Source organism: Porites lutea, chromosome 5 (genome assembly GCF_958299795.1).
Source record: "Porites lutea chromosome 5, jaPorLute2.1, whole genome shotgun sequence".
Taxonomy (NCBI): domain Eukaryota; kingdom Metazoa; phylum Cnidaria; class Anthozoa; order Scleractinia; family Poritidae; genus Porites; species Porites lutea.
The window spans coordinates 5,021,472-5,044,829 of record NC_133205.1 but is presented as its reverse complement, the minus strand read 5'-3'; the positions used below and the strand labels follow the sequence as shown (position 1 = coordinate 5,044,829).

At 38.7% G+C, this 23,358-nt stretch overlaps 1 protein-coding gene across 5 annotated transcripts in view; it reads right to left on the bottom strand.

Annotated features, from left to right (window-relative positions):
* LOC140939211 (scavenger receptor cysteine-rich domain-containing group B protein-like) overlaps positions 1-23,358 on the bottom strand; it is a 74,279-nt gene that overhangs the window by 22,468 nt on the left and 28,453 nt on the right. The window contains exons 10-18 of one of the 5 annotated variants that reach the window (XM_073388781.1): positions 20,498-20,545; positions 19,666-19,971; positions 15,401-15,430; positions 14,645-14,674; positions 14,181-14,210; positions 13,382-13,414; positions 12,379-12,423; positions 11,371-11,418; positions 10,539-10,844 (exon numbers count right to left, since the gene is read on the bottom strand). In XM_073388781.1, the coding sequence (XP_073244882.1) occupies positions 10,539-10,844; positions 11,371-11,418; positions 12,379-12,423; positions 13,382-13,414; positions 14,181-14,210; positions 14,645-14,674; positions 15,401-15,430; positions 19,666-19,971; positions 20,498-20,545 (876 nt within the window). Of the gene's footprint in view, positions 1-9,924; positions 9,973-10,185; positions 10,234-10,538; positions 10,845-11,370; positions 11,419-12,378; positions 12,424-13,381; positions 13,415-14,180; positions 14,211-14,644; positions 14,675-15,400; positions 15,431-19,665; positions 19,972-20,497; positions 20,546-23,358 lie in introns of all 5 variants that reach the window. The other 4 variants (XM_073388782.1, XM_073388784.1, XM_073388785.1 and 1 more) reach the window with 4 other exon arrangements.

Below are 23,358 nucleotides of genomic sequence, written 5' to 3'. Positions count from 1 at the left end.
CAACTGAAAATCAACGTGCCTGTTTTAGGCACCAATTAGCCTGCGTGGCAGGCTAACGGCTGCGTCCCTATCCCCTATCCCTTTCAACGCCTGCTACGCAGGCTAGCACCAATTTTCCAAATAACAGTCGGTGAAGCTAAAATAGGCAGAATTTTTACTCGGGGATTACTCTTAATTTCGGGGATTATTCAACATTATTAACTTCGCCTTCGGCGAATAATTGTTAATTATATTAGAAATTAAAAATTTTCGATCATTTTTTAATGCTGTTCTCATCATTTTGAACAAAGGAAAAGAAATAACTATTAGTTATTGTTTGGTATTCAAACTGAGTAGTCCTATATACAGCGCCGCCTGTAAATAATCCTCCGAAAACAGTACTTTATGAGCGCTGCCGCGCTTTTTCGAATGACTGCCTTATTAGAGAGTTTAAGATACGGAGACTACGGACTACGAACTACGGCTGGACGAGCGTTGTCCTTTGTTTGTAGCACTGGGTTGAGTCGTGCAAATATAGAACGTTAAGATTGCACTACAGACAGTAGACTACGAGAGAAGAGGCGGAGAGGGAAACAACACGCAAAGATTTTCTTGTTTTCATCACAGTTCACAAAAATGCAAGTCAGTTTTGCATGTGATCTTTTCTTTAGAACAATGACCAAATGCTTCCATACTAGAAGGAAGCAATTACGTCGGGTGAAATTGGTAAACAAAGCTTTGGTTACACAGGTTTTATTTTTTCGCCCATGAATACTTATGTCAAATATTAAAGAAATAGACAGAAATAGTAATAGCTCATTTGTTAGATTTAGAAGATGGACTTCTCCGACTACTGATCTTATGTAGTTTGAAGTATTGAAATGCCTAGTTTTGATTGACATCATTTTCATTCAGCAAATGGCGCGATACAAAAACTCGCATAAACAAAGGTTACACAAGTAGAAAGACACGCTAATCAGTTTGGACAAACATTGAAACTTTTCAAGTGCGAAGAGAAGTAAATTACCTGCACGATTTCTCTTCTCCTAGGCCGTCAATCTGAATTCTGCGTATAAAAAGCTAAGCTTATTTAAATATGAGCTTAGCTAGATAAAAATGTATCGAAATGTAGTCACAACGGTGGATTAAAAGCGTAAATCTGAGCAGAAATTGGACACAACTTACATATTTCGCTTCCCTCTCACTTAAAGCAGGTGAATGGAAAATTTTTTTACGAAAAGACGAGATTCTAGAATTACCGAGACGGCAAAATAGGAGCAAAATGTTCTCCGTAGTCCCGACTACGCGAAACAGCTCAACAACTCACCGTAGCCGCAGGACTATGCGGGAAAAATGAACAGTCACGTGGTTTTGATCATGCGCAGTAGCATGCTTAACCGTAGTCGTAGTCCGTAGTCTCCGTATCTTAAACTCCCTATTTAAAGCCGAGGCTGCACCGATCAACATAGGTTACCCATCCCAGAGGAGGGCCGTGATTGAGAGGGGGTGAAAAAGGCATAGGTATTAAGTATGCTTGGTTTTATAGCTGCCTCTCACACAGAGGACCACCCGAGTAACCGAAAGTTTGAGCCGGGGATACGCCCTTCTCGAGAGAGGCGAAATGAATCGAAGAGGCACAATGAACTTTATAAAAGGCAGAGTATTAAGACGGGAGCTTTAAGTTTAATACAGTGGAACCTCGATACAACGAAGTGCCAAGTGACTGGCAAAATTTGTTTGCCATAGCGAGATTTCGTTATATCGAGGTTCCACTGTGCCTAGTAAATGAGCATGGATTTTCTGGAAAAAAATGAAATACAGGTGGAAAGCGAAGAAAAGGAGCCTTTTGATGCTTACCTTTAACTATTACTTGCACTCTATCTTTAAAAGCTGGCACATTGATATTATTTCTGTGGAGAAATACCTCGATAGAATAGATGAACTCTTGGTCGCTGGCAACGGCATTTCTACTCTGTCGGTTATGTGCATTACTCTGTCGTACTACTCTGTCGGTTGTACGTACTGCTCTGTCGGTTGCAAAGATTTACTCTGTCGATTGTACGCACTACTCTGTCGGTTATGTACATTACTCTGTCGGTTATGTACATTACTTTGTCGGTTGTACGCACTACTCTGTTGGTTGTGTACATTACTCTGTCAGTTGTACGCACTACTCTGTCGGTTGTACGCACTACTGACTGTCAATGAGGATTTTGAAACAAACCGCGCGCCATAGTCGGGAAGCTTCCAAAATAAACTACTGTTTTCAACTTTGCTGTTTGCGGCTTTCCTGATCAGTCTCCTCTACTAACTATGGTTTGAAGTAATGCTTAGCTAATGCTTGGGATATTTGTTTGGCATCAATTTCCATAGCAAATAAGGACGTGTAATACGGCATTATATAAACAAACAAGACGCTACGGAGCGTACACTTCGGCGTCGTGGTTGTGGAACTGATTAATTGTAAATGCGGAGGAATAGTAAGAAATGAAATATGGTAAGAGTGAGGTGCTAATTTGTGAAATTATGGGATTTGTCAGGATATTCTGAAAAGAGCAACGTCCAAGAGGCCTACTTGCCAAAAACGAGCATTTCGGGACAAATTGTCTTTGAGATATTAGCCCAGTTATGCTCTGATGACTTCATACAAATCCTTCTAAATTTGACTTGGGTCTAAACGTTTAGACCTAAGTCAAATATGAGGTTACTGGCGGTGAATAACAAGTCTAACAAAACAAACAGTGAAAAAATAATTCTCTCTCTTTCTTAGTCACATCAGGCTTCAAAAACAGCATAGCAGTCTCGTGTACTGATTAAAGATATGTAAGGCATGGGTAAGGAGTCAATTGCGTTGAACATGGAATTGGCTAAAACTCAATTGTTTTGAGGATAATTATTCACTGACTATCAGCACGGAGGGATGTCGGATTTCAACAAGGAAGTTTAATACCAGAGGAACATAGCCTTTACAGCATCTGCCAACACAAACTTGACTTGAACTTAAGTAAAACTAAACAGCCTCTACAAATAATAACAAACTCTCACTTGAACTTCAGACCGCCAACTTGTAAACAGAACTTGAAAATCGACCTTGGTCACACTTGACTAAACACAGCAGTCAAGCTCGTGGGAAAAAACTTAGTTCGTCAAAAGAAGTCGCTTGGAACTTGTAGACCGTTTGACATAAGGTTCTAGAAAATACTAAACAGGCGAATAGTAGTAGCTTTTCGACATATTTTATGATTTCAGTAACTGATGCAAATCTGCTGACTTTTGCTGAAATGTAAACATGCCCTAGAGAACGTTCGAGAAAGTCACGCAAAGCATGAAAGCAATTTTACTACGTAACACTCAAGAAAGACAAAATGTCTTTGCGGAGCATCTTGTAACTTTAAATTCATCATAAAATAGTTCGAAAGGAGCGCTCACTCGTAAAATGTTTTTCAACACTCGAAGAGAAATTTCGTGTCCTCGCGGTCACGTAATATCCTCTGTTTAGTCCTAAAGACTAAACTCGAAGTGATCTCAAGATATCACGAAGTAGTCCGGTCTCATTTCGTGAAATAGCCGAAACAAGCCGAAAAGGAGGTTTGCTAATGCTATCAAAACCTTCAAATGTCATTGTGCAGGATGAATTTGACGTTGATTTTAGCAGATTAAACTCTCTGATAGTTCGAGTCGCAATTTAGAGGACCCTGGGAACGAGGTTGCTCCAGCTGTGCTTAAACTATTCTCGTCTAAGCAGCCTCCTGGGGGCCTGAGCACGAGGGCCAGGAGGCTCTAGGGTTACTCTAGGGAAACAGGATTTAAAGTCCTAGATTTTAGGTCTTCCGGCCATTTCTGATTTTCTACAACGTTTCTAACAGCGTTCACTTGCTCTTACCGCAGCATAGGGCCCCGCCAGAGCGTCGAGATGTTTTCCGTCATTCTTTGCAAAACGCCATGTTTTGGCTGAGTAACCGAGCTATCCACCATCTTTGCCACGAATTTCACTTCACGATGTTTCCCTTGAGAATCGTTTGGGTTAAAAATATTCAGAATTTATCACTCGACGTGGATCTGCACGCTAAGTGATGTCCACACCATAAAGCAGGTTGTTCGTTACCCTTTAGCCATGTTTTCTGCCCTTAACAAGTGGGCTAAGGGCGGCAACGAGGATTCGAAGATCAGCACTCCTCTGGGAGTACGAGCCATGGGCCAGGCCTAACAGCGAACGTTCGCTTCGTAACGTAATATCCCCAGAGGTCATTTGGGTTCAAAACGGACCCAACCGATTTTATTTAATTCCCCTTATAAACGCAAAAATTAGAGAAAAATAGCCCTATTTTGTTAACTACGATACATTACTCTATCAATGTATAAAGTATCAGCGAAAACGATTTTTGAACTGTGTCCGTGATTTTGTAATTATGTCCGATTCTTACTGACATTGACTCTTAAGACATCTGAACAGAACATCTTAGATTTTGAAATGATAATTTTTTAAAAAAGATTTATACTCTTAGAATAACTACTCTTCCCTAACAAGAAATTGCCCAATACTCAAGAGAATATAACCTAGCAGAGTGTACATGTAGCTCAGTTGATCCCCTTCGATGTATTTGATCTTAAAAATTGCCTTTATTGCATATAGAAGAATCAATAGACTTTAAAAAGGCGTATGCGCATTTCTTAGTCCTTATTTCACGATCCTTACGTTGACTGCGTTGAGAAGAGGTCACCCGGATTTCTTTATGTAAATTTATTCTCAAGAAAAATCGTTCCACCAAGGAGGGAGGGGCTTCATCAAGGCGGATAGTTGAGCCCACAAGCAGTATGACGTCAAATCTTGTTTCAGTGACTTTCAAAATGGCGACGAACGCTTAAACGTACTTTGACTAAAACAGCAACAGAATTCGCGAATGTTTATCTCAACCTCGAGGGGGTCCAATAACATGAAACTCTTTTAAAAACGGCTTCGCGCTTCGCTGTTTTTGCATTTCTTAGAGACGTCAGCATATGTTATAGTCTGCACAATTCCATGGAGCGCAGCAAGGTTAGAACTTCTGTGTAGGTCGTGGAGGGGTAAGGAGAGGGGCCGGTTAAAGTGAAAGAAGGGCTGATTCGAATGCGTAAAGGTTTAGGGTACCACGGGGTTTGGGAGTATAATATGCTCCTCGGGAAAATTTCAAATTAAAGTGTTCTGAATGGCTAAAAACTTTAATAGACTATCATCCCAATAAAGAAGAATGTTCAGTAATCCAGCATGAAACAATATGCTCTTTTTGAAGTAGAAAGTTACTTGGTCCCAGGGTTAAGTAAATTTATTAGTTAGCCAAACTATTTCTTTAAGACAGATACGATTATAAGAAATACTGGCATTAGAAAACAAATAACTCGAGGATGAGTAAAGTCGGACGAGATCGAGGGCGCTTTTTTGAGGGAGCTAGGGGAATCTCATGCCGTTGTGGTCCTTGTCTTCTTTCCTTTCTTTGTAAATTTTTCTTCGGTCATCACCAAGAAGTTGGCTCTATCTGCCGTTTGCCATCTCAGACGATTCTTGGATGAAACATATTACGTTACAAGAGGTTTTGGGATTGGTGATTGCTCGAGATTCAATTGTGTTTTGCAATCTTCTTTCATGGTTATAATTCTATCTAGACTTCAAATTCAAACGTTGGCTCTTGCTCTTGGAGAGAGCCATATTCATCTCTTATGGGTTTAGTTTTCTAGCTTGCATTTCATTGACTCTCTAATACATAAACAAGTAATTGTGGGAAAGCACGTATTTTTCATTTTGTCTCTCAAACCAGAGAAATCTGCAAGATGGGTGTAGCATTCCCCCTTTACCTTGTACGCCCATAGGCTGGTCAAAGGTCAAACATTAGGCTAACTGCAATGGTCACGTCATTAAGATGATGTTTATTACTTTAGTTATTTCTGGTATTTTTCAAAATTATAATTACTGCAGCCATAAACTAAAACAGCTCCTTATAGATACAAGGATTGCTAAAATTTGCCTCTTAAATTACTTTTGCAACTGCTGATGGTTATCATACCGTGAAAACACCTGCGAAAAAAAAGGAAAACAGATTTGAAAGTTGTCGAAAATTGTGTTTATCGTATGTTAAGTAACTTTCACAAAGTAAAATGACTAAAATCATCTTGATAATAAATGACGAAAGGGGTTTAAAATACGTCGAAACTAAGGTCATCTAATTAACTGACCACAAGGGCTCTGAGTGGCAGAGCCCCTTCCCCCGAAATCAAGGATGGCTGAATGGGAGTTTTCGTTTTCGCGCGGTTTTCCTTTCAAGAGGGTGATAAAATCTCTGTAGCTTCGCTGAAGCCATTGTGGTAACAATCCTTAAAGAAATTTAAAGCTATGGTAACTAAATTGATTATCATTTGTTAACTTACTTTAAGGAATTGACTTCCTTTGTTCTCTATGAATTAATTGCACTTCAACAAGTTAAGGTGAAAACCGAGCACACTGAAAGAGTACGCTTAATAATTGGCAAAATCACAGTGCATCCATCATTTCTTACCTTAGTTGTGATTATGGAGTAGCTTGAAACACTTCTCAAGGAAAGCCAAAATGACTGTAAACACACTTGAACGGAAACACGGACAAAGATCTCTTGTTTCCATATCCAAAGGGTACCACCACCTTGTTATGGAAGAATACTCTGTACCCGATGTTCCTGGTCAAACATGCAAGATAAAAATTCAGAGCTCCATAGTTGTCAACAGGAATCCGTGTTAAAAATAACAAATGTATTTCTCTCACAACTATGCCACCCGTACGTAATATCAAAGTTCCTAAAACGTTTGGAAAATATAAACTTCATTTTAGGGCAAAAAACCTCCGGAAGCTTCAGAGTGTTTTTGCCAGTTGTGTAGCAGGTTATTAAACTATCATGTCCACTGTCATGTCTACATCTAACAAAATAAGATTTTTTTGATATATAATATATTTAACAGCGCTAAAATTAAAAGGGGACTTGTTGCTCACTAATTACCAATAATTACGTCATTGATCCGTATTTTCAGAGTTCATTTTTACCTTCGAACTGTTCCGCAGCCTTTCAGAGGAGCCTTTATTATAACACTCTTCTTGGTCAAATAATTCACACCACAGCTGGGATCGTTAAGATGAAGTAGACGGGGATCCGATCCCAAGGGCAAACTGTCACGTGCTATGTGAGCCACCATGGCAGAGGGGAAGCATGAAATAGAAAAGGCAAACCTGGGTCCTACGAGTAAAAGAGTGATAAACAAGGAAAAAAAAATGACTGATCCATGAAATCGTGGTTGTAAATCGTCTCGTGTAATTATCACCTTAATTACAGGTTTAACTTATTTCTCAAATGTATTATTTTAAGAATAAAATGCTAAAATAAATATTTCAGTATGTTGACGTCGTTGTTAACTGGGTATCTGAGGGGATCAAAATTCAAAATGGAGGTTCTATAACGTCATATGACGTCAGAATCCAGTTTTCAGTGATTCACGTAACACTCTTAGCTTAAGCTTTGGGTGCTTTTAGCTTATCCTAGGGAGCCTTTTTTTGCGTCATTTTCGCTGTCTTCGTTTTCATATTTGCTTCAGATTCCTAACATATTAAACAAGGCACTTTAGATCTGTCAGAGGATTATTCTTTTTTCTGCTTGACCAATAATTTGTATGAGTTTTAGATACTTACTCGTTGGTGAAGGCCGAGTGGTGCGCATTGCTAAAAAAATTCGAAAAAGTAGAAATGAATTAAAATTTTGTGCATTATACTACTACATGAGAAATTTGTGCAATTTGCAATTGATTGGCTTAGAGGAGCGGTATTTCACCTTAATTTGAAATACCTACATGTGAAAATTACAAACCTTTTGCTGATAGTAGCATAAACAATTAATAGCATGATTTGTACGTGATATTTGGCATAAATACCACTCGTGATATTTCAAAATTGTCTCAAATTTCACTCGCTTAACGGCTCGTGAAATTACGTATAACAATTTTGAAATATCACTCGTAGTATTTATGCCAAATATCACTACAAATCATGCTATTACCTATACTAATACAATAAACTAATTGTAATATAAGCACAAACATGTTATTAGCACAAGGTTTAATTCGCAGAGTTTGGGGTGTGGCTAAGTTAATGGGATATGTTTGAAACGTCAATAGGAGAATAATGAGTTTGACATCAAAACATCTAACTGTTAGCTACAATGTGTTTAGAGAGGTCGACAGTACATTTAAATGTCACCAGGGAATGTTATTCGTTGAAAGCCAGCAAGAATAACCTTCGCCAAGAATGTGCGGAGGTCTAAGGAATTATACTTCCGTTTAATTACAACCTCTAAAAATAACTTTACTTAAATGCCCTGAGATTCCTTCTCTGTCCAATTATACTCTCTTGTCTTCACCAAATTGAATGTTAAATTAATCGGCATTGTTTTCATTTCCGCTTGACTGAATTAATATGATTTTACTTACTCCATGGTGGAGGCCAAAAGGTGGGCATTGCTGAAAAAAAAAATAGATAAGGTAGAGCTGAATTAAAAATTGTTCATTTAAAACAGTGACCTAATTGTAATGGCACAGGCGTGTGAATAGGGCATTGGAGAGATTAATTCGCAGGTTTTTGGGATGTGGCTAAGCTAAAAGTCCTGTAACTCGACCTCTAACCCTTAAATCCAGACGCTTTTATTTGCCACTTCGCCTGCAACAGCGTGAAATTAAACCCAGCGTTATTATTGTTATGAAGGGAAGATGCACCTTTTATGTTAGGAACGTAAACAGGAGAACAGTTGGTGGTTGAGCATTAGAAAACCCCACTGTTAATTGCAATGTGTTGAGATAAGCCGGCATATAAATGTCGCCGTGGGCGACAGAGAGGGTGTTATTCCTTAATTTCCAGCAAGAAATAATCTTCATCAAATTTCTGTCCGTTAGAAAGTTGTTTTATATAGCCGAATGAAGGAGAAGAAAGAATACTTAAGTGTATAAGCATCCTTTCTCCGTTTAATCAACATTGTTTTCTTTTCGGCCGCCTTACTGATGATTTGTAATATATAGATTTAACCAAGGCTAACGACAAAGCTCTTGCACTTGGAATTGAATACTCGTAACTTGTCAGCGGATAACTTCGTAAAAACACGTAACCTCGATGGGTCGACACCTCTGTGGGCGAAAAGGTCATCTGATACTGGTCAGTGCATACTCTGTTTTGACAGCAGTCAATTGACCACAACACGGATGTACAATATCAGGTTGCAGGCTCTCACACCAGCGAGAAAGTGTGAGATTTCACATTGTTGCCCTGTGGTGTGGGCGGACGGGTGGATGGAGTGACGATCGAACTGTCACGTGACTACCAAAATTTCTCGGACTGGATTGATAACCAAATTTGCTTTGCTCGCGCGCGCGTGGGACTCCACAATGATTTTACTCACTCGATGTTAAAGGCCAACCGGTGGGAGTTGCTGAAAACATTAGAGAAACAAGAACTAATTTAACATTTTGTATTTAATACAATAAATATAGTTTAATAAGCACAAGCGTGTTATTAGCATATTTTGGAGTGTGACTAAGCTAAAAGGTCCTGTAACTCGAACCCTTGAAGCCTTAAATCCCTACAGGTTCATTCTTCACCTGCACCTGCAAATGAAATCCAGCGTTCATATGGGGAAAATAGACCAATATCACGTTACAAATGAAACGTTAACAGGAGAGTCATTGGTTTGACATTTGATAATCTTAGATTAGACAGACCGACTGCACATGTTACCTGTGCTTCCGTTTTCCTATTATTCGCTTAAGTTTCAGCAAAGAATAATTTTAACACCAATTTTTTTTCTTCGTCATGGTTTCACTTACAAAAAGTGTCCTCTCACAAAATAATCTGCAATTCTAAAATAATGTACCTGTGAAGCATGTTTTATTGCACAAACTTGCAATTACCTGCTGTAGGTGAGACTGAACTTGCAGAGGGTAAAGGGATTGAATAGTCTGTTAAAACAAGAACAAATCCTCATCATGTTAAAGTTACCTGTACTTCCGTTTTCCTATTATTCGCTTAAGTTTCAGCAAAGAATAATTTTAACACCAATTTTTTTTCTTCGTCATGGTTTCACTTACAAAAAGTGTCCTCTCACAAAATGATCTGCAATTCTAAAATAATGTACCTGTGAAGCATGTTTTATTGCACAAACTTGCAATTACCTGCTGTAAGTGAGACTGAACTTGCAGAGGGTAAAGGGATTGAATAGTCTGTTGAAACAACAACAAATCCTCATCAGTGATCAGCTTATGATTCTCTACTGAAGTCAAAGTGTGGAAGTCAAGGCCGACGTGGCTTTTTTCACTTTTTCGTGCTTGATATGTGCTCTAAACTTATATTTTGCTCAAAATTGCCCAGAACGGCTAAAAATTGCTCGAGGTTGCTAGAACCGGCAAAAAATTGCTCAGAGGGTTCAGAGCACAATCATGACAGGTATAGTTTTAACTACTACGGTCGTTCCATGTTCGGCGAATAGCCAATTAAGTTGTTCACCGTAAATAAATATTATACTTACTCGAGCAGACCACAGATGCATCCTCACTGTGACCACAGTTATGAACACCCCATGAAGGGTGCCGACAATTCCCAATGGAACTTTCATATCCCTGACACTGAACATTGTCCAGCCAAATCTTTCCACTTCCTTGGCCAAACCGTGCCCTGTGTGGAGCACTGACAGCAGAAGGATACCCAAGTTGACGACACACAACTCGCGCATCATTTATATCCCACAAATCGTCGCAAACAGTTCCCCAGCTACCTCTGTAATAGATTTCCACTCTGCCCTCTCCGGACCAATTTCCTCCAACCAATCTCACACCTGACGTACAAAAAGTTGCGTTTTATTTACTGAGTTTAGGGAAGTAAACTGACGCCCTTCAAGAGATTCTACTCACGAAAAAAGCTAATAATGAATGAGCCTACCCATGAGTACTGCAAGTTTATGCATAGTTATATTTTTGCTTCTCATTACCTTAATACACCATGGATCAAATGAGAGAAAGTCCCATAAAGACATTCATGACTGAATATAAGCTACTAGGCCGGTAATCTCCACAAATGTTTCAGTTGTACATACACGACCAAATCAAGTCAAGCCATTTTTTGAAGCACTTTATGGCGCGATATACATTCAACGTCAAAATGCTTCGTGTCTTAACGGTGACGCTCGATTTCATCTCAGTCTCCCCAGCTTCAAGTCCCTCTTCGGGTCACTAGTTGGGGTTGTTCTTAGTTGTCGCGAGTTCATCTCTCCCGTCTTGTTAACGTTTAAAACTACTTTACAATAAGAGTAAGCAGGAGCCCATCGAGTAAGTTATTATAAAAGCAGTTTTGCTTATTCTTACCACCATACACAGGAAGCGAAACAGAAGATACTGGAAATTGTGTAGAGGCTGCAATTAAATTTTAAAACATTGCATTTGAGTTTAGCATCATTAACTTTGTTTGTCTGTGCAACCCTTAACATATATATACACCACAATCTAAAACCACCGGCTCTATCAGTATTTGTGTTACCCAATAAAGTTTGACTATTATTAACCAGTTACATTTGTTCTTGCGTTTTTGGACCAGATTAAAACCATTATTGCCTGATTCGGTTTTTGTAATATCCGGAATAATCAGCCTTGGCTATTACCATTATTATTTTCGAATCCTTGATTACTTGTTTTATTACAACAAATCGAATCCAATAATTTTTTTTTTTCAGATTCTAAATTGTTTTGAAGAAAATGACGACAAACACACCGTTGCATGAAACATAATTTGTCATTGCCGGTTTGGAAATCATGCGTTGCGCGATTAGCCCAGACTCTCTAATCTGTAAGTAGATTGCGATGATTTTCAAAATTAAATGTAGGCTCTTAGCCAATGGGAAGATAGATAGTGAGTGCAATGTAATATAAACAAACTTGTTTACATGACACCGGGGTGACTTTCGCAGCAGCGCGAGTTCACTCCGGTTCCCTCTTGTGCCTCTGTATTTGCTTATATGATACCACCACAAAATGTCACGACGGCGCGAGTCACACCGGCTTGATTTCACATCGCTCTTTGTACCTGAGCGAGAATTTCACTCCGGTACGAAATTTGTCAACGGTATCATGTAAACGCAGCAACGCGGAACGACCACTCGTGTCGGTGTGAAATCGGTCTACCGCTAGACTGGGACGGGTAGCGTATGCGTAATATTTGCGATTTTAAATTAAAATGAAGTCTACCTTCATATAAACGCGATATGAAATGGCCCAGTCATCCTGTAAACGCGATACGGAAATAAAGAAGTCATTCCGGGGTGAATCTCGTGCTGGTGCGAGTTTTCTCATGTAAACACCCCCTTAACTAATGAATACCTGGCGAAGCTGTAATGATACTTGGGGCTGGACTTGTTGATAGGGCTAGAGGAACAAAAAAACACCAACAATGCATTAAAGTTTTGTTCCCTAAAGTGACGTTATTTTAGTTAAGTAATTATGTGCGTCCAGGTCTTTGCATTTGGTTAAGTCTGTGACTTCCTTGTTTTTAAAATTCAGCTTTCCAGACTCTTACTACCATGGCTGCTACCTGGTTATTTTTTTATTTTCATATAATTCCTGATAGTTTGCCGCCGACAAGGGAGTAACCAATCGGCGACACCCAGTTCAGGTTATGACCTGATTTCTCTCCCACGGACGCGAGGTAGCTTGCTCGTGTGACCAGAGGTCCGTTTCGGGAGCTTGATCAAATCGTGACCTCCAGAGACCTATAAGGAAGTACCCCCCCCCCTCCCCGGGAGGGTACACTTTCACAAAAAGTAGTTATATTCTCATACAGACGCTTTCATTTTACGCTTGCTTGCCAATCTGTAAAGACCGCATTTAATAACCATAAACTGATTGGGTCAGCTGAAGAAAACCAATTTTCAACAATTTAAATGTAAAAACTAACGAAATAATGTCCCGACGTTTCGGCGGCCTCATGGCGTCAATATCAAGGAATGGAAATGATAAATTTCCCGTCTCCTTCGTCACCGTTTCAAACAAATCGTATTTGTTTTTAGTTGTTTTTCTTAAGCAACGTTTTTAGACCAACTTCTCTATCTAATCAAGAAAAAACGTCCTTTTTAGGTAGGTGAAACTATTTTTACTACACTAATATGATGCATATGCTAAAAATGGTAACGATGATTTCTAATAATAGTAAATGAGCAGAAAATTCCAGTTGTTTTTGAACAATAACACAGCAAGGATCATTAAAAAGAGGAAGACATTCTACAAAAGAAGTTTTTGAAGCTTTCCGATAAACTCGTAGTTGTGTGTTGTTAAGAAATATAAATACCTCCGATGCACCAAACTGGGAAGTGAAAATTATATTTACCTGTGGACGGGGGAGTTACCGAAGATACAGAGGCTAGAAAATGAATAAAAAGATAAATGAATTATTTAAAAGACCTAAATTATTATTTATGTTCCAATGATCGAACGTCAAATCATAACCATACACCCAACACAACGTTCTGGGAATAGTCAGGCGGTACAGTTTCATTAAAGGGGTTTATTATTTATTCAAAATATTTCCCCAATTCTGATTGGCTAAAAGCACACGCATAATTCACCATAACCAGTTACTGATGACCAAATTTGGAATAATTTTGTGTTTAACGAGGAAATGACGTCAAAAATGCAGCCCGCTACAGGTTAACTCACCGTTAGCGAGAAGTCCTGGGGACGAGGTTGAGTTGTTTCGCTTGTGACCAAAAAAATGGCGGACATTTCACTCGTTTCAAGGGTAAGAACTACAGCCGAAAATAGACGAAACAATAGCTTAAAACATAGCAAAAACAGCAAGAAGACAACTCGGAGGGCGACACCTGCTATTTGGCAAATATTTGCGGAGCTGGACAAACCGAAACGTACACTATCGAAGATGAACTTAACATCGATGCAGGTAAGCATGTTTTAGCTATGTTTTTAAACTAGGAATTATTTTGAATGAATAATATAGCAATGAATAATTTAGCTTAGCTTAGGGAGCCCTTTTTTTGCGTCATTTTCGCTGTCTTCGTTGTCATATTTGCTTCAGATTCCTAACATAATAAACAAGGCACTCTAGATCTGTCAGATCATTATTCTTTTTTCTGCTTGACCAATAATTTGTATGATTTTTAGAAACTTACTCGTTGGTGAAGGCCGAGTGGTGGGGATTGCTAAAAAAATTCGAAAAAGTAGAAATGAATTAAAATTTTGTGCATAATACTATAAACTAATTGTAATATAAGCACAAACGTGTTATTAGCACAAGGTTTAATTCGCAGGGTTTTGGGTGTAGCTAAGTTAATGGGATATGTTTGAAACGTAAATAAGAGAGAAATGAGTTTGACATCAAAACATCAAATTGTTAGCTGCAATGTGTTTAGAGAGGTCAACAGTACATTTAAATGTCACCAGGGGATGTTCTTTGTTGAGTGCCAGCAAGAATAACCTTCGCCAAGAATGTGCGGAGGTCTCAGGAATTATACTTCCGTTTAATTACAACCTCTAAAAATAAACTTTACTTAAATGCCCTAAGATTCCTTTTTTGTCCAATTATACTCTCTTCTCTTCACCAAATTTGAATATTAAATTAATCAGCATTGTTTACTCCATGGTGAAGGCCAAAAGGTGGGCATTGCTTAAAAAAAAATTAGATAAGGTAGAGCTCAAAGAAAAATTGCTTTTAAAACAATTAGCTAATTGTAATGGCACAGGCGTGTGAATAGCGCATTGGAGAGATTAATTTGCAAGTTTTTGGGATGTGGCCTGAAGCTAAAGGTCCTCTAACTCGAGCCCTAACCATTAAATCCAGACGCTTTTATTTGCTATGTCGCCGTGGGCGACAGGGGGGGATGTTATTCCTTAACTTCCAGCAAGAAATAATCTTCACCAAATATATGTTTGTTAGAAAGTTGTTTTATATAGCTAACGAAGGAAAAGAAAAAATACTCAAGTGCATAAGCATCCTTTCTCCTTTTAATCAACATTTTTTTCTTTTCGACCGCCTTACTGATGATTTGTAATATATAGATTTAACCAAGGCTTAAGGCAAAGCTCTTGCACTTGGAATTGAATACTCTGCGGATAACTTCATAAAAACACGTAACCTCGATGGGTCGACACCTCTGCCCGCGAAAAGGTCATCTGATACTGGTCAGTGGATACTCTGTTTTGACAGCAGTCAATTGACCACAACAAGGATGTACAATATCAGGTTGCAGGCTCTCACACTAGCGAGAAAGTGTGAGATTTCACGTTGTTGCCCTGTGGTGTGGGCGGACGGGTGGATGGATTGACGAATGTACCGCACCGAACCAAATTTGCCTTTCTCGCGCGCGTGGGAATCCACAATGATTTTACTCACTCGATGCTGAAGGCCAACCGGTGGACATTGCTGAAGAAATTAGAGAAAGTAGAACTGAATTAACAGTTTGTATTTAATACCATAAACTTAGTTTGATACGCACAAGCGTGTTATTAGCATATTTTGGAGTGTGACTGAACTAAAAGGTCCTGTAACTCGAACCCTTGAAGCCTTAAATCCCTACAGGTTCATTCTTCACCTGCACCTGCAAATGAAATCCAACGTTCATGTCGGGAAAATAGACCAATATCATGTTTCAAACGGAACGTTAATAGGAGAGTCATTGGTTTGACATTTAATAATCTTAGCTTAGACAGACCGACTGCACATGTTACCTGTGCTTCCGTTTTCCTATTATTCGCTTAAGTTTCAGCAAAGAATAATTTTAACACCAACTTTTTTTTCTTCGTCATGGTTTCACTTACAAAAAGTGCCCTCTCACAAAATGATCTGCAATTCTAAATGTACCTGTAAGGCACGTTTTATTGCACAAACTTGCAATAGTGAGCGTCTGGGCATCGACCTACCCTTCTCAAACTCATTAATAATTCATAAAGAAAATTCAAAGGAAATTAATGTTTAATGAGTGTTTGGATATCAGATGAAAAACTGCTCATTTTTGCATCCTTAATTTCTCCTTCAAAAATGATTTTGTTTGAGAAGAAATATCAAACATTCGACACAGTGTTTCATCACCAGATGAAACACCTCGAAGTTCGTCAAAAATACTCCGCTGCGCGTCGTATTTTCAACTCTCTTCTCGGTGTTTCATCTGGTGATGAAACACTGCATCTCATGTTTGATATATTACTTCTCAAACTCATTAATAATTCATTAAGAAAATACAAAGGAAATTAATGTTTAATGAGTGTTTGGAAATCGGATGAAACACTGCTTAGTATTTGCATCCTTAATTTCTCCTTCAAAAATGATTTTGTTTGAGAAGAAATATCAAACATTCGACACAGTGTTTCATCACCAGATGAAACACCTCGAAGTTCGTCAAAAATACTCCGCTGCGCGTCGTATTTTCAACTCTCTTCTCGGTGTTTCATCTGGTGATGAAACACTGCATCTCATGTTTGATATATTACATCAAACCTCAGAAGATTAATCACACTTCAAAAACGGGTCGTAAGAATAATGTCGAGGAGTGCTTTCGATGCTCACACTGACCCCTTATTTAAAAATTTAAAAATTCTGAATCTTGAGAATATCTACAAACTTCAAATAGGACAATTTATGTATCAATACAGATCTGGCTTACTTCCTTATAGCTTCAATAACATGTTTTTGGTGACACGCCAGGTGCATTCTTATGGCACTAGAAGTTCAGAGCATTTTTATTTACCACAATGCATGGCTAATATTAGAAAATTCTCCATCAGTTTCCAAGGTCCTAAATTTTTTAACTCTCTTAGTTTTGAAATTCGAAATGCAACAAGTACCGCTTTCTTCTGCTGTAAGCTGAAAGCATTCCTCTTATCATAAATAGTAATTTATATATATATGTATGTATTTTTTTTCTTCCTTTGCTCTTTTATTTTCTTTCCTTTTTGTTTTTGTTTTTTTCTTTTTGTTATTTCGCTTTTTTTAGCCTAGAACTATGATTAGTACTTATTTTAAGATTTACTGTAGCTCTGCCATTGATTTCCCCATGTGTAATAATGATGATATTTTGTTCTAATTACTTAACTGAGGGAGCCCATTCCTTATAAGCCCGGTGGCTTCTCTTGGGCTTCCTCGCCATGAGAGTTTAAGTAATTAGATTTATTTTTTCATTTGTACAATTTTTGGCAAACAAACAATAAACAAATAAACAAAATAGGGTAAAGGGGTTGAATAGTCTGTTAAAACAAGAACAAATCCTCATCAGTGATCAGCTTATGATTCTCTACTGAAGTCAAAGTGTGGAAGTGAAGGCCGACGTGGCTTTTTTCACTTTTTCGTGCTTGATAGCGGAGCTCCCGCGCGCGCGAAGCGCGCGCGCAGCGGAGCACCATGGGTAAGAAAATTTGGTAAACTATCAATCCCAAAAAATTTGGTTATGACGTAGCGTACGTCCGTCCGTACGGACTTTCCGGGTAGTGGAAAGTAGTCTGCATGGACTCTTGGGGTAGGGGAAAGTAGCGATTTTTTTTGGCGGGAAATCGCATGGCGCAACGTCGCGCAATTATATCGCGCAACTGGTTTTGAAAAAAAGAAAGCAAGTAGAAAGAGTCAGAGCGAGAAGAAGGAGAGAAAATTATAGTGAAAAACGCCGGCGAGTAGAACGAGACAGAGCTAGAATGAACAGACAAAGGCAACGCGAAAGAGAAATACAAAGGCAAAGAGAACGGCAGCAAAATAGTGACATGATGACAGAAAGTGTTGTGTTAATGTCACTATGTCCCCGCGCTATTAACATTTTGATTTCAAACTGATCTCGGACTCGAAAATTCAGCCAGTCATTTAAAAATACAAGCAGGGAAGACAGAGGCTTTTCACTTTTCTCACCATAGTCACGCGTTGATCACGCTCTACGACCGTCCAATTTTTATCCTCTGATTGGTCAAAATTTGACAGGTGAGTTCATGCAGAAAATTTATACAGCATCTTGAACCTTGTTTACTTTCAGTTCGACAGCTGAAGCTGAAGCTTTCCACTGGATGCTTAAAATGAAATACAGCTGCTATCAACAGTCTTCTTTGATTCATGGCTGGTTTGTTTATTGAATTTTTGGTCGGGAAATGCGCCGGTTGCCAAAGTTGGAAATCCGATTTCGGATGCATCGCTTTCGTTTTTACCTTGCTGGATGCGGGTTGAAAAGTCCCTCAAGCGATTCTGGCCTTACTTTATAGCTTTCAAGAGCTGCATCTCGAATGGTAAGCCTAAGTAATTATTGTATACAGTGTATGTTTGTTTTTTTATATCTAATTTCATGAAGTCGAGCGCAGTTTATGAGGCTAATTTATGCACGTTTGTGTTAAGATCTGAGACAATGATCTGATCTAGTATATATAAGCTTACAGAACTTTAAAAAGCCTTTAGTCGATATTTTCTCTCCGCATATAGAACGAAAAAACGTTCCGAAGAGTATTTAGTTATAATTTTGGCTGTAGAAAGAAAGCTGAGCGGTTTTCTTGCCTCGAGTTCATCTTTGAAAACAGTAAACACCAGGAAGCCGGCTAAAAGCTTTAAGCTTAAGCTTAAAGACTCAGGATTTTTAGAGACGCTTTAATACTTGTCTTCGTGAATGAAAATTGATGTCTCTGTAAATGTTTCACCGAATTACATTTCTTTTATTGGTTGTTAGTAGTCTCTTACAATTTTAATCGCTTTGTCGTTTGTTTTCAGTCGTTCATAAACAACGCTTGCAGGAGTACTCAAAATGCTGCTCGTATCAAACGCTTTTTAAGATTACACATCGTTATAAAACCATTTAATAAAAAAAATAAGCACAAAAAATTCTTTATTATGTTGAAGCGTAACTCTTTTAATGTTCACTGAAAATTTGGCGCTTGTCAAAAGTGAGAACCGGCTGGCCGTATAGGTGATTTTGGAAATGTTTTGAACGGTTTTGCTAAAAGCCCACGCGTGCTTCGTACGGTTCTGAATATTGAATGAGTGCAATTTGTCTTGAAAAATTGTGAAATACTGCATTTTGTCTGAGGTCTATATGATAAAAACAACGCCTCATATTACTGTTTCAGATGTGATGTATAAAAAGTATGAAATGTTGGTTTACACGTTCCCAGAGTTGTTGGCAAGTTTTTGTTAAGTAAACTTGTGGAACGCAAAAAATTCGGCCTGATTTGTTTTCCAAAAATTCGTTTTCCAGGCCTAATCTACTGTGATCAAGAGCCATTATGGCTCTAAAATGTGATCGAAGATGATTGCTATTTTTTGGGGTGTATATATACGGCTATTAATTCGATGTAAGATTTTTTTTCCCCTCTAAAATCACTTAGCCTTAGCTTTCCCTTAAAGTTAACTGATTTGTGGATTACAAGTTTATTGTTTGATTTAAATTATAAATTTATTAATGGGAGCTTCGCTTTTAGCCCTGGCTAAATCTATATATTACATATATCTGCTCTAAACTTATATTTTGCTCAAAATTGCCCAGAACAGCTAAAAATTGCTCGAGGTTGCTAGAACCGGCGAAAAATTTCTCAAAGGGATCAGAGCACAATCAGGACAGGCCTAGTTTTAACTACTTCGGTCGTTCCATGTTCGGTGAATAGCCAATTAAGTTGTTCACCATAAATAAATATCATACTTACTCGAGCAGACCACAGATGCATCCTCACTGTGACCACAGTCATGAACACCCCATGAAGGGTGCCGACAATTCCCAATGGAACTTTCATATCCCTGACACTGAACATTGTCCAGCCAAATCTTTCCACTTCCTTGGCCAAACCGTGCCCTGAGTGGAGCACTGACAGCAGAAGGATACCCAAGTTGACGACACACAACTCGCGCATCATTTATATCCCAGCCATCATCACAAACAGTTCCCCAGCTACCTCGGTAATAGATCTCCACTCTGCCCTCTCCAGGCCACCTTCCTCCAACCAATCTCACACCTGACGTATAAAAACTTGCGTTTTATTTACTGAGTTTAGGGAAGTAAATTGACCCCGTTCAAGAGATTCTACTCACGAAAAAAGCTAATAATGAATGAGCCTACCTATGAGTACTGCAAGTTTATGCATAGTTATATTTTTGCTTCTCATTACCTTAATACACCATAGGTCAAAGGAGAGAAAGTCCCATAAAGACCTTCATGACTGAATATAAGCTACTAGGCCGGTAATCTCTACAAATGTTTCAGTTGTACATACACGACCAAATCAAGTCAAGCCATTTTTTGAAGCACTTTATGGCGCGATACATATTCAACGTCAAAATGCTTCGTGTCTTAACGGTGACGCTCGATTTCATCTCAGTCTCCCCAGCTTCAAGTCCCTCTTCGGGTCACTAGTTGGGGTTGTTCTTAGTTGTCGCGAGTTCATCTCTCCCGTCTTGTTAACGTTTAAAACTACTTTACAATAAGAGTAAGCAGGAGCCCATCGAGTAAGTTATTATAAAAGCAGTTTTGCTTATTCTTACCACCATATACAGGAAGCGAAACAGAAGATACTGGAAATTGTGTAGAGGCTGCAATAAAATTTTAAAACATTGCATTTGAGTTTAGCATCATTAACTTTGTTGTCTGTACAACCCTTAACATTTATACACCACAATCTAAAACCACCGGCTCTATCAGTATTTGTGTTACCCAATAAAGTTTGACTATTATTAACCAGTTACATTTGTTCTTGCGTTTTTGGACCAGATTAAAACCATTATTGCCTGATTCGGTTTTTGTAATATCCGGAATAATCAGCCTTGGCTAATACCAATTTTCGACTCCTTGATAACTACTTTTATTACAACAACCGAATCCAATAATTTTTTTTTTTCAGATTCTAAATTGTTTTGAAGAAAATGACGACAAACACACCGTTGCATGAAACATAATTTGTCATTGCCGGTTTGGAAATCATGCGTTGCGCGATTAGCCCAGACTCTCTAATCTGTAAGTAGATTGCGATGATTTTCAAAATTAAATGTAGGCTCTTAGCCAATGGGAAGATAGATAGTGAGTGCAATGTAATATAAACAGACTTGTTTACATGACACCGGGGTGACTTTCGCAGCAGCGCGAGTTCACTCCGGTTCCCTCTTGTGCCTCTGTATTTGCTTATATGATACCACCACAAAATGTCACGACGGCGCGAGTCACACCGGCTTGAGTTCACATCGCTCTCTGTACCGGAGCGAGAATTTCACTCCGGTACGAAATTTGTCAACGGTATCATGTAAACGCAGCAACGCGGAACGACCACTCGTGTCGGTGTGAAATCGGTCTGCCGCTAGACTGGGACGGGTAGCGTATGCGTAATATTTGCGATTTTAAATTAAAATGAAGTCTACCTTCATATAAACGCGATATGAAATGGCCCAGTCATCCTGTAAACGCGATACGGAAATAAAGAAGTCATTCCGGGGTGAATCTCGTGCTGGTGCGAGTTTTCTCATGTAAACACCCCCTTAACTAATGAATACCTGGCGAAGCTGTAATGATACTTGGGGCTGGACTTGTTGATAGGGCTAGAGGAACAAAAAAACACCAACAATGCATTAAAGTTTTGTTCCCTAAAGTGACGTTATTTTAGTTAAGTAATTATGTGCGTCCAGGTCTTTGCATTTGGTTAAGTCTGTGACTTCCTTGTTTTTAAAATTCAGCTTTCCAGACTCTTACTACCATGGCTGCTACCTGGTTATTTTTTTATTTTCATATAATTCCAGATAGTTTGCCGCCGACAAGGGAGTAACCAATCGGCGACACCCAGTTCAGGTTATGACCTGATTTCTCTCCCACGGACGCGAGGTAGCTTGCTCGTGTGACCAGAGGTCCGTTTCGGGAGCTTGATCAAATCGTGACCTCCAGAGACCTATAAGGAAGTACCCCCCCCCCCCTCCCCGGGAGGGTACACTTTCACAAAAAGTAGTTATATTCTCATACAGACGCTTTCATTTTACGCTTGCTTGCCAATCTGTAAAGACCGCATTTAATAACCATAAACTGATTGGGTCAGCTGAAGAAAACCAATTTTCAACAATTTAAATGTAAAAACTAACGAAATAATGTCCCGACGTTTCGGCGGCCTCATGGCGTCAATATCAAGGAATGGAAATGATAAATTTCCCGTCTCCTTCGTCACCGTTTCAAACAAATCGTATTTGTTTTTAGTTGTTTTTCTTAAACAACGTTTTTAGACCAACTTCTCTATCTAATCAAGAAAAAACGTCCTTTTTAGGTAGGTGAAACTATTTTTACTACACTAATATGATGCATATGCTAAAAATGGTAATGATGATCTCTAATAATAGTAAATGAGCAGAAAATTCCGGTTGTTTTTGAACAATAACACAGCAAGGATCATTAAAAAGAGGAAGACATTCTACAAAAGAAGTTTTTGAAGCTTTCCGATAAACTCGTAGTTGTGTGTTGTTAAGAAATATAAATACCTCCGATGCACCAAACTGGGAAGTGAAAATTATATTTACCTGTGGACGGGGGAGTTACCGAAGATACAGAGGCTAGAAAATGAATAGATAGATAAATGAATTATTTAAAAGACCTAAATTAATTATTTAGGTTCCAATGATCGAACGTCAAATCATAACCATACACCCAACACAACGTTCTGGGAATAGTCAGGCGGTACAGTTTCATTAAAGGGGTTTATTATTTATTCAAAATATTTCCCCAATTCTGATCGGCTAAAAGCACACGCATAATTCACCATAACCAGTTACTGATGACCAAATTTGGAATGATTTTGTGTTTAACGAGGAAATGACGTCAAAAATGCAGCCCGCTACAGGTTAACTCACCGTTAGCGAGAAGTCCTGAGGACGAGGTTGAGTTGTTTCGCTTGTGACAAAAAAAATGGCGGACATTTCACTCGTTTCAAGGGTAAGAACTACAGCCGGAAATAGACGAAACAATAACTTAAAACATAGCAAAAACAGCAAGAAGACAACTCGGAGGGCGACACCTGCTATTTGGAAAATATTTGCGGAGCTGGACAAACCAAACGTACACTATCGAAGATGAACTTAACATCGATGCAGGTAAGCATGTTTTAGCTATGTTTTTAAACTAGGAATTATTTTGAATGAATAATATAGCAATTAATGAATTCGGCTTTCGTAGGATATGAAGAATTAAGCAGATCTCGGAGGCTGTTATCCACCTCGGCCGTCGGCCTCGGTGGATAACACCCTCTGCGATCTGCTTAATTCTTAATATCCTACTCAGCCTCGTTCATTAATTGCTAAATAATTCATAACGGAAGAAAATGCAAAAGAACTAACAGAATTAATGTACAGTTCCAGTTGAAGTAAATGGTGCAAGAACT